The sequence below is a fragment of the Pelodiscus sinensis genome, chromosome 1 (genome assembly GCF_052426305.1).
Source record: "Pelodiscus sinensis isolate ZL-2025 chromosome 1, ASM5242630v1, whole genome shotgun sequence".
In the NCBI taxonomy this organism is placed as follows: Eukaryota; Metazoa; Chordata; order Testudines; family Trionychidae; genus Pelodiscus; species Pelodiscus sinensis.
The window spans coordinates 204,634,622-204,646,900 of NC_143052.1; the positions used below are offsets into that span (position 1 = coordinate 204,634,622).

Genomic DNA, 12,279 nt, shown 5'->3' on the forward strand with positions numbered 1-12,279 from the left:
GACAGGTCTGGAAGCAACAGACCTGACTCCCCAAAATCTAGACCCATCTCCTTCCCAACTGGGCAGCTGGATCCAGGAGGCTCCCGTGCGATTTGCCCATGTTATCAAGCCACCCTCTCTCATTCTAGCACAGCAAACTAGGACCAGAGAGTTCTGACGCTAATATTTTGTGAGTGGAGCACTATTCTCAACTCTTGACCACCAAAATTATAACCAGCTCTGTTCAAGATTTGCACATTTGTATTTTTATATGTACCATGAGTGCCATTAAACTTGTTCCTTTTACTACATCATATTGTTTTCCTTCATTCTGGTATTTCATGAATTTTACTACTGTATGTAATAAATGTCAAGATTTTAATAACATCATTGTGCTTCAGAGAAGGTTCATGCTGAGAGAATGAACTATGCTCAGCATTGAACCTGACAATATAAAAAGCATTAAATGGTACTAAAGCTAATAGTTCTCTTCACCATAAATTGCAGATTTTTAATGCTCATGATGAAAAGTCGGAATCAAAATATTCTGGGTATCAAGTAATGTGTGGAAATGAACAATGGTTGATGAACATTTGATTTCCCCCTTGAGAACTGGTAAACTACTTTTGGGGTAGATAAAGGTGACTGTCGAGTTCCTTAAGATTTTTGTCTTGATAGGTTTATGTCAGGGCTTCATTTTAGTTTATGTAAAGCTGTTACGGAGCAGTTCAGAGTTCAAGAAAACCATATTCTACAATTAATCAGGTTCATGTAGTAGTTCAGGGCTACTCAACATGCGTCCCGCAGGCTGGCCAAATTGTTTGCAACCCACAGTGTGGTTTGGGTTTACACAAGGCTCAACGTGTGCACAGGTGGGATCTTTTGAACATGGCCTCTACTGGGAACATGCTCCACAATGGCTAGGCATCTCCCAGGCAGGGTGAGCACTAAAAGATGCATGTGGATGAGCTGGCTGGAACAGACAGGTACAAGGTGTCAGTGTTTCTAGCCCCCAGGGAGGAGATGCCGGAAGCACCAGGGCATTGTGGGAAGTGCTGGCTTCTTAGCCTTGTGGGCAGAGTCTGAGAGGTGCTGATTGGCTCACACTAGCCACGTTTGGGTCTGGCACCACCACTAAAGGATTTATCTTTGTATTCATGCCCATCAGTGTGAAGAAGCTATTTGCATATATTTTCATATATATGCAACTACAATGAAGTTGTGGCCCTTGCCATGTGATGTGAGTATCATTGTGGCACCTGCGGCTTCCAAAGTTGAGTAGCCCTACAGTAGTTTCTCAAATAAGTCTTCAGACCACTTTGATATTTCAAAATAACTTTAATTTATAGCTGTTTTTGTCCTTTTAGTTGCTGACTCACCTATAATTTACTAAGCGACAATTCTGTATGCCTACATTTCAGTTGAGAGATGCAGTTGCAGCACACGGGGTGATGGGGTATGAGAGGCAGTGGTCTCAACACACCACAGCCTAACGACTATCAACATTTGTATAGGCCTCCTGGCAAAGGACAGTTTTAAGGAAGGTTTTGAGAGAGGATATTGAGTTAGTTCACAAGGAACTTCTCCCACTCACGAAAGGCAGTATGAGATTGATCACAAGGGTGTTCATTTCAAATTTTAAAAACTAGGAGATAGGGGATGATGTGGTCAAGTAGGAGGTAGAACTTGACCTCTACTGAATGAGAAATGATAGGATGTTTGGGGATAGGCTGTGGAGGACTTGGGAACTGAAGATAAGTAAATTAGTTGATAAGATAGAAAAGTGAGTGTCACTGAAGTAGTGTGAAGAGTGGTGACATGATCAAAGTGTTGGACTAGGAAAATGATCTTTGCAGCAGTGTTGTGAATGGCTGTAAGCAGGGAAAGAATTTGTCAAGGCCAAAGAAACCAATTTTGTAGGCATAAGATAAGAGCCTGTATATGAGATTTAGCTGTATTGATGAGTAGGAAAGAATGAATTGTGATACTTGCCATGTATATTGGGTATTTGTCTTAAAAACATATGTATTCATTTTCACCATGTATAGTGGTTACGATCAAAAAGTTAATATTTGCTAGTGTTAGCCAAACAGTGAAATCCTATATTATTCCTGGCATTTCACATAGCATATATGCATGGTAATGTTTGGCAAATGTGAAATAGTTCATAACTTCTTCTATAAATATTTCACAAAAACTATTTAAAAAAAAGTTCAAGCAAAGCTCAAAGCCTATTGCAAAATACAAAAGCTACATCAGTCTACAAAATTAGATGAATGTGTGTTGGATGATTTTGAACAAATCATGATTATAGTAGCAAAACAAGCATTCCAAAAACATTGAATGGGAACTTTTTTCCAGGTTTTTTTTATCAAATAAAGTGTCAATAAAATAAATGTGATTTTGCTGAATTCTTTTTAATTTAGACAGAACTATATTTTTTGATAGAAAATAGTTCCATTTGGAACTTTGACTGTCTCAACAATTAAAGCCTACTTTTATATGGTTTGAAATTCTGTAAATATAGTTTATGTTATGAGCAACTGTCCCTCCAATGGAACATTAGCAATTGAATCAATCTAGGCTTAATCATCTTACCCCATCTAATTTTAATAGCTATCACATTAGGGAGTTAGCAAGTACAATTTTTAAGGGATTTACTTCAATCAAAATATTTCAGTAAATTTAATTTTTCCATATAAGAAACAAAATATTTCATCTGAGCTCTGGAAGACCTGAACTGAAGCCTATATGGTTATCTAAATGAACCCTGAACTGCTCTTACCTGTGCTGTCTCTCTCCATCATGAGATTTACTATATCTGGTGAGCTTGGACAACAGTAGAATAGGAGCGTGAGGCAACATAACTACTTGTCCCATTGGCACTGAATTATTTTTTCCCAACTGATGCTTCATTCTTGCTATGCAATAGACCCTGCCCACATTCCACCCTCAAGCCCCCACCTACCATCCAGCTGCAGCAGGTGAGTGCTGAGCAGCCTCTGTTTTTTTCTGTGGGTGCTTGAGCCCCAGAGCAACTGTGGTGTCCGTGTCCATAGCCCATGAGGTACTATTGCAGATTATGCATGCATAGCTGCATGTTAAACCAAGGTGAAACAAAATATTTCAACATTTTTTGCATAGCAACATTCTATACATTTATGGCCCTAAAAGTAAAGGGAAAGTGTTTTGACTTTATCCCATATGAGAATTCTCACTCCACCCCAATCAAACTACTGGAATTTCCATAGGATGGACATTTTCAGTTTTTAACAAGCTATTAATTGTAAGACTGTACTGGCTGGAGTGTCAGAAACAGTGCCTAACCCAGGGGTGGGCAATAATTTTTGATAGGGGGCCACGCCAAGATTTTGGAAAGTGGTAAAGGCCACATTCTTCTCTTCTCCTCTTAATGGACGTGATGTGAGGTCTGGGATGGAGGTTGAGAAGGGAGCTTGGGGTAAGGGGATTGGGGTGCAGGAGGAAGAATGGAGTCTAGGAGAGAGTTTGGGTGAAAGGCAGTTGTGACTTAGAGCAGGGAAAGGGGTGCAGGAGTTTGGGATGTGACTGTGGCTAGGAGGGGATTGTGAGCTGGGCAGGAGATTGGGGTGCCATATCTGGGAGGGGGCATGGATCTGAGAGGGGGCAGAAGATTTGGGTATGTTGATTGGGGAGGCAGAAGTTTGGGGAAAGGAGGTCTGGGGTGCCAGAACCAGGCTCTGGCCCGAAGGCTTACCAGCCAGCAGCCAAACCAGCCTGTCTGCTTGCAGAGGTAAGTCTTGCAGAACTTAAAACATTTCTCAGTCAGCCTGCCTGCTCCACGCCTGCAGAGGCTGCATGGCCATGTGCTTATGTGAATAACTAAGGGAGGAAAAGGGGTGTGGTGGTTCTTGGCTGCCTGTTATTCAAACAGACAGTTACCATTGGCCAGTTTCAGGCCAGAAACCTGCCAATGGGATTGTGCTGTCAGCTCTTGAAGCTTTTCTCTTCTCCCCTCCAGTTCTGAAACAGAAACAGGGCTCGGCAGCCACATTTCCGAGCAGCTTGTGGAGCTGCAGGGCAAGCAGGGGAGCCTGCCTGGGGCTTCCCGCTGACTCTGTGGGCTGGATCTGGTGGCTTGGCAGGCTAGATCCCGCCTATGGTCTATACTTTGCCCAGGCCTGGCCTAGCTGGTTAAGTGAGATATTACACATTTGGTTCAAATCACACTGATCAGGATGGACCATTTTCAGTGCTACCTGTTGGGAGATGTCTCTTGGTACATTGCTACAGAAATGAGTTCTGATCTCTGTTTCCATCCATTTGAAAACTGAAAAAGGTACCTTTGTTGGCTATTTCAGGAAAAGGAATGGGTTTGGAAAACAAACTATATCTGAGCTGAATATTTTGCCTTTCTGTATAGTGGTTTAAACAATAGGACAAGGTGGGTAAACCTGAAGTGCTGTACCAGGAATGACTTGTGAGAACCTTCCAGTACAAGTATTAAATTAACTTAAAAAAAAGGAATGAAAGGACTGCATGTCTATGCAAACATTTCTGCTTACTGGTTTCCTACATATACAAATGTAAGCGATGATTTTCCTATTTTTGCAGTTTGCATAAAATTCTCATGGATCTGCAGAATCAGCAACTAAAACAATTATCTGACTGGCTATCAAAAACAGAGGCAAGGACAAAGAAAATTGAGTTAGAACCTCTTGGTCCTGATCTAGAAGATTTAAAACATCAAGTAGAAGAACACAAGGTGAGCTATTGTACATATATGTGTGTTAGTGCTGAAGTCAAAATATTGTTTAAAGGAAGAAGACATATTGATGAACTTTTCACATTTCAAAACTCTAAAACTAGTACCATAGTAGAGCAGAGTAATGCAAAATATTTTATTGAAGTTTAAGCTTTTCAGAATGAGCAAGTATTTGCCTTTGAGACTGCATAGCAATTCAAATGCTTTTAATAAGAGTGGGATTTTCTTTATTCTTTCTTATATACATAATTTACTAGACTGGAAAGTCTGGTTGGCTACCAAGAAAATAGGCAATTGTAATATCCTTTTTATTACAAAGTAAAATGAGAATGTTTCAGATTTTATTATTCTTATGTTTTCTTCCTCTTGTCATCTTGTGTTGTCTTGAGTGCTATAGCAGCAACGAGGGATGATTAGTTGTTATAACTGGGATTCCAAAACTCAATAGCAGTACTGGGACTCTGTGTATATAGCCCCTAAGCACTGTAAAGTAATCAGTGTAATATTTAGCTTTGTAATAGAGGAGCTATTTTTGAAAAATGTATTTAATTATGAAAAACAACAAACCAGAAATTGGGTAAAAGAGGTATTTGACTAGGGATGTTTGCATTCTGATATAGAAACCTATTTCGTAAATTAAGGAATAATGAAGGGTTAAAAACTGCATAAATTAAACAAACATAGGCAGATAAATTCAACATAGCAAATAAGATATAATTCTGATAAAGCTGTGATTATCATTTTTAAAAGGAGTCTTAAAACAGTTACGTAAGTCAGTTTTCTTCAAATCGTGCTAAGTTCAGTATTCTTTCTGTATATTTGTGTGTGCGTGTCTGCTTAGAAACATGCATGGGGATAAAATATAGGAAGATGAATAAAGGAAAAATAGGTTGGGAGATGTAGTTCCACAAAGTGTCAGCAGACTAAAGTCTTCTTCACCTGTGCGCTAGTGGTTCAAATCCTATTCACTTATAGTATTCAAAAGTGTTTACCATCTGAGCCTTTTTATCATCTTGGTGGTTTATGTAGAATGAGTGGACCTATCATCAAGAAATTAATCTAATTTACGGCCCCAAGGGTGGCAGCAAGCAGAGGCCAAGAATTACATGGAGACCCAACTACCCACATTTCCCTTGACCATGACACTGAAGAGCTGTCATTGTTAGGGATTTGGAAAAGGTGATGTGCTGATGCTCTGTATGCTGTAACTTGTCTGTGGGAAAATAGAAGATTTCCACGTTTTCTAGTCCAGCCCATTTTATAAACACTAAATTAAACTTGTAAAAGAAAATTACAAGTAAAAGTGGAAAGATAATGTGGGACTGAAACATGAAGGATTTTGTGTATTTTGTATATTACATTACATCCCCTTTAAGAATTTTGATTTTAATGGATATAATGGGTGTGACTCTATTTTGTTTTGAGAAATTTTTCAGAGTAGAATTCTGGCCACAGTGAAATCAATAGAGTGTTCTATCATTGACTTCAGCAGAGTCAGGATTTAGTCCCTGGATCTTTAGAGTATTCAGAAATTAACCTTTCTATATACTAATACTATGTTTCTGAGTGTGATACGTTGTGGTTGTATAATTAAGAAATAAGGCTTCAACTCCATCTTCCCTAACAAGGGATCATTCAGATAGTAAAGTGACAAAAGAGGTTTTATTTTCCCCTCCTCATTGGGCATAGATTAAAGCTCTTCTCAAGCAGAAACCATCTGTAGGTAATATGAGGATAAGATGTTGACATTTCAAAACTATCTGCAACATTCACATAGCATTTATTTTGTATTCTATTCTGCCTAAAAACCAAGTTTTATTGCACTAGATATGAACACAAGCAACATGATACTTCATTTTGATAGATGGTATAAGTAATCTCTGGTTTTGAATGATTCATCTTTTAGCATGGATGTAAGCATTCCAGTTCACGTCAGAAAATTAGTAGTGTGGTATTTGTTGGGAGGAACTGAGTTTTTCGGAAAACAGAAATGAGAAAATGGCATTGGATTGATTGGGTAGTTGCAGCCAGAATGATGGGTTGGTACGTTGGATGAGATACAGCAACCTCTTTCTTCCTCTCTGGTGTGCTTCTGTCATACTTAGTCTTTCTCCTTATTTCCCTTTGATTAGTTCCTGGCCTCCTATTTCCTTCTATACCTAGAAATATCTATTTTATTTTCTGTCTTTTGGTTCAAACTTTTGTATCCCTGTTTCCTCTTAATCTCCCTTCTCTGTATGTTGTGTCAATCAAGTATTGCTCATGCTTTTCAAGACTGATGCTTCAATTTCTCTTTCTGGGCCCAGGTAGAGTGAGTGAACTCCAATCCTGAGAAGAGAAACCATTCAATAAAACAGATCTAGGATTGATTGTTGTTTGTGGCCAGGAAAAACTGGAAGAATCCTTACCAGCAATCTCCCCTTAATTTAGTGTTGTATGAGACTTTCAACTGAATAGTACTGACAGGAAAGTTTCTTTATGAACTCTACCAAAGGCTCGTATAGAGTGACAAAAAGAAAAATATTTGTAGATCTCTCAATAGGTTTGCCAATTTGTTCAAGAAATTGCAAAAAGCTATTTGTCATTAGACCTGTATTTTAGGAATTTTGTCTATTGCTACAAGTAGTCTTGGCTATATATATTAAAAACTGAAAGAAATTTTCCTACCTGAGCAAACTGAAGAATATTAAATTGCCTAGAAAGGCTACATATTTAAAATTTTGCGATTAAACAAGAATGTACTTTAAAAATGATCATAGATTCAAAGAATACTAGGACTGGAAGGGACCTCGAGAGGTCATCGAGTCCAGTCCCCTGCCCTCATGGAAATTATGTATAGATTTCACTTTGTACAGTTAAACTGACTACAGTTCTCTTAAGTTTAGAGTTTAGCTGATGAATTATGCAAGATTTTCATTTCAAAAAGGTTTTATTTTTATGTTTGCATTACTTTCCTTAAAATGTAGAAGTTTGAGAAATTAATAGAGCCAGGATTTGACCCTGTTTTAAAAAGGGTTAGTATTTAACTACTTTTCCCACCATGACCCAAGAAAGACATTCAATTAAGTAGATCTTTGTGAGCTAGTAAAACATCCTCAGTGCCTTTTAAAATCAAATTGATAATTGTGTATTTTGGGAATGATTTTTTTAATAGTAATGGTAATAGCAGACATGGGTACAGATCTGTCATTAATGGGCTTCAGGTTTTGGTTTAGTTCTTTTGAGAATTGGTAAGCCTGCCAGTGATTTTGATTTATTTTAGTTTAATAAGGGGGGGAATACAAGCACCACACAGTGGCTAGATCTACACTGTGGAGCTATTTTTGGATATTGGAAGTATCCCAAAATAGCTGTTCTGTGTTTTTTTGAGCAAAATCATTATTTCAAAATACAATGTACTCTCTATTCTGAGGTCCCTGTAAACCTTATTCCATGAGGATTAAGGGATGTTTCAGAATAGCACTCTATTTTGAAATTAACTTGAAATAAGCTTCACAATTTGCATAGCTCAAATTCTGTAGCGTATTTTGAGATAAGGGAGCAGTGTAGAAGCACCCAGTGAGAATGAGCAAAATCCTTCAGTCTTTAAGGCTATTTCACCTGGCTTATAGTACCCTTGGTCTTCTATATGTTTCAGATGATGGTTACATTTTTCTCTTTATGACATTGCTATATTCTATCATGCTGAAAGATGACTGTCTTCCAATGATCTGTTCTTTTGTGTCTTTGTTACATGACTGACGCCTGCCTTATTCTTAAATAAATTTAATATACGTTTGAGCTTCTGCTTTGTTTAATCCCCATTGCCTCTAAACATAGGATACTTGCTTATTGGATTTCAGTTGGTATGATTGAGGCTTACATTTCTAAAATTGGGGTACTCTCCTGACAAATCTGTCTTAGCAATATATAGTCAGGGAGCTCACTGGATTTTCACTTTCTGAATTACAATTACATTAGTTGAACCTAAACATCTATTGAGTGGAGGGTCTAGATAAATTTTCAGAACAAGGCTTTTCTCTGGCTTACATGTCACTGAACAGCAAGTGTACTCAGCTGTTCATGCTTCTTCCACAAAATGCATGGGTGCATAAGAATAGATACATTTTTCTCTTTTTGTTTCCATTATTTTGATACGTGGCAAAGTTATACATTGGTTCTATCAGGGAAAACCACCATATTCTTTGAATCTGTCATATACTGCTATAGAAAAGGCCAGTTTGTCCACTGTAGGCAGAGCTGCTCATTTGATTCTGTATTGATATATTATTATTTTATCCTATTACTACTTGATTTATTAGCCAGGGAATCAGTCAGCTAAGCACGTTTCTATTGACAAGAATGGGAAGATAGTTTGTTTGTGAAGCAGGATAGGAGCTCTGTCTGAATCTGCTTGTGGTACTGCTATATTTCTTTATTACTTTTACTCATTTGTGCTTCTGTCAGTGACTATGAGTGATGCCCAAGTGTATTTGACTAATGTTTTGATACAAATCAAGTTTTTGGGAATGGGAAGGAATCCTATTTTTTTTCTTGTAATGTAATTTGTTCCTCTGTAATACCTTATCAGTGAGAGAGATCAGGTAGGTAAGGTAATACATTTTAGTGGATCAGCCTCTGTTGATGGAAGATATACATTTTCAAAATACTGTAAATAGATTTTGAAAGGGGTAGCCATGTTAGTCTGTTCCAGTAAAAACAATGAGGAGTCCTGTGGCATGTTGAAGACTGACTTATTTATTTGGGTCTAAGCTTTCATGGGCTGCAGCCCATTTCATCAGTGGCAGGAAGTGGAAACTTCAGTTTCCAAGGGATTTATAAATACATACAAAGTGAAGAGTGTTACATGACTATGTGGAGGACCAGTGTCAATTAGGTTAATTCAATTAGGGGTGGGTGTGGACCACTCCCTGCAGTGGATAAGAAGGTGTGAATACCAAAAGTGGGAAATTTACCTTTTGTAGCGAGTTAGCTATTCCCAATCTCTATTCAGACCCAGATGGATGGTGTTCAATTGGATATGAATTCCAGCTGAGCAGTTTCATGTTGAAGTCTGTTTTTAAAGATTTTTGCTCAAATATGGCAACTTTCAGGTTTGTTACTGAGTGTTCAGGGAGGCTGAAGTATTTACCCATTGGTATTTGAATGTTCCCATTCTTGATGTCTGATTTGTAACATTTATTCTTTTGCGTAGAGATGGTACAGTTTGGCAAATGTACTAGGGATGTTAGTGAATAATTGAATAGTCTTGTAACCACACAAAATATTATCAGTAGTCCCTGAGGCAGGGAGATCAGCCAGTGCACTCCTGGACCCACTCTCGGGGGCCAGCAGCACAGGGTGGCAGGTGGGAACCAGTCCGTGCCTTCCCCACCTCTGCTGCCTCTGATAGTCAATGAGATTCTACACGGGCACTGCACTGTGTTTGGGGACTGGAATCTTCCTGTCTAGAGATTGTGTTTTTCCCCCTTTTCTTTTTAGGCACTTCAAGAAGACCTGGAACAGGAACAAGTCAGAGTGAATTCCCTTACTCATATGGTGGTAGTTGTGGATGAAAGTGGTGGAGATAAAGCTACTGCTGCCCTTGAAGAACAACTTCAGGTAAATATCAAATTGCTTTATGGATTTAAAAAATAGCATACATCTTAAGCATCCCTCAAGAAATATCTGTGATTGCTTTTTAAGCATTTTTGTCAGTCCTGTTTTATGCATGAACAAATGCAAATATCTGGAGGGGAAACAACTTGAAATATTTAAAAATGTGTAGCTCTTTTGTGTGAAATCACAAAAGGCATCTGTAAACTGAGGATAAAAAGTGATTGTCCAGCCTGAATGCCCTATACATACACAAAACTTTTCTTTTGGTTCTCTAATATAATATTCACTCTGACAATACGTCTGAAATATTTTGCCAAAGCAAGCTATAAATGATTTGGTGAGCTCTGAATTACCCCAGACACAGTGATCAGGCCTGCTAACAGGAATTCTGGGCTGACAATACATCAGTGGGCCCCCTATCTCACTTTCTTGGAGGGAGCCACAAGCCACCTGCCTCCCTGTCTAGAGAAACCCTCAGTACCACCCCTCAGCCAAAGGATCTTCTGCTTGGTTGCTGTCCCATCTTCCACCTGCCTGGAAGTTTCCCTCCACCCTCCTTCCCCTATCTACTTCCCCAGTCAGATCCAGCCCACCTCTGCCTCCCAGTCATCCTATTCTTCTTTCTCCCAGGCATCCTGGCCTACCCCTGCCTGTACCCTTCCACTCTTTTGCCTTCACTCCCCTCAGCTCTCGCTCCCTGTAGTCCTATGCCCAGCTCTATCCCTAGAACTTGGCTCCCTCCTTCTCTTCCCTGCCCAGCTCTTCCCTCCCTGCTCCTCCTGCCCTACTACTCTGCAGACCTGGGTGGAGGTTCAAAGTGGCAGGGTACTCCTGCCCCTCCCCCTCGCACTGCTTCCACTACTGCAGTGCTCATCTGAGCATGGGGTTTAAAGCGGCAGGAAACTTCAAGCCTCCCTCCTGCCCTGCTGCTTCACCAATCTGAGCTCCGGGGCTCCCCACAGCTGCTACCACACCACTACAGCAGCGCTATTTAAAAAGACTGGGTCAGGGTTGCTGCTGCTACATGGCACCCCAGACCCCATTAATTCCACAGGTTCTGTGCAATTATCCCCTTTCCTCTGCCCTTATCGGTGGTCCTGACAGTGGTACAAGCCTACCTGGCCAGCATGCAATCTTAACGACCTTATCTTATTCTGTCAGGATTTTTTTCTGTGCACATTTGTTTTATATTCCAGTGAAATGTCATCTCTCCAACCATCTGCTTCAGGCTACTTATCTGTGACAAAATTCAGTCCCATGCTCAATCTCCAAATGGGGGAGGGGGAGGAAGGAGAGGGAAACAAGCTGGCTGCAAACATTTTAGAGTTCAGACGTAAAAAGGCATTTGATGTTCATCTGGTTCAACAACAAAACAAACACCACCCATTCTCTGTTCCTGATGCTTCATTGTCCTGTGTCACTGGGGTATTGAAATTACAAAAAGAGCAATTCCTAAAGAAATGCCGTACCCATTGTGGCTGTTAAACTGAAGAATATTGTCATAACATGGAACAACATACCACAGCATCTAATCTTACTTCCCTTCGCACACAAAAAGAAGTCTAAGACCTAGAGATCTTTTCTAATCTTTCAGTGCAGTATACAGGAAAAATAAGTGATAAGTTACACCTTTTTCACTGAAATAATGTTCCACCCATAGAGAAAGATCACTGCACAATTTAAGCTTCCCCCGCCCAATTAAAGATTCTCTTCTTTTGCTACTCTGATGTTCAGAGACAAGTAGGTGGAGAGTTTGAAAATGTAACAGTGCAATCAGAGAAAATATTTTTTAGCTAATTTAGTACTTTTTTGGAATATTCAACCTGTGGGTTTTTTTAGGATACAAAATAATGATATTGCAGACCTCAAAAAATTCAGCAGTGTGGCTGAAAACAAATAAGCATCCGAGTGTAATACAATCTTTAAAATGTTTGAGGTCCTCTTCTTCTCTCCAGGTG

At 39.4% G+C, this 12,279-nt stretch overlaps 1 protein-coding gene across 12 annotated transcripts in view; it reads left to right on the forward strand.

Annotated features, from left to right (window-relative positions):
- Nucleotides 1-12,279, forward strand: part of DMD (dystrophin) — a 2,135,104-nt gene that overhangs the window by 787,065 nt on the left and 1,335,760 nt on the right. For all 12 annotated transcript variants that reach the window (XM_075916549.2, XM_089775838.1, XM_075916586.2 and 9 more), the window contains 2 exons: nucleotides 4,573-4,723; nucleotides 10,205-10,324. In XM_075916549.2, coding sequence (XP_075772664.2) covers nucleotides 4,573-4,723; nucleotides 10,205-10,324 — 271 coding nt within the window. The remainder of the gene's footprint in view (nucleotides 1-4,572; nucleotides 4,724-10,204; nucleotides 10,325-12,279) is intronic.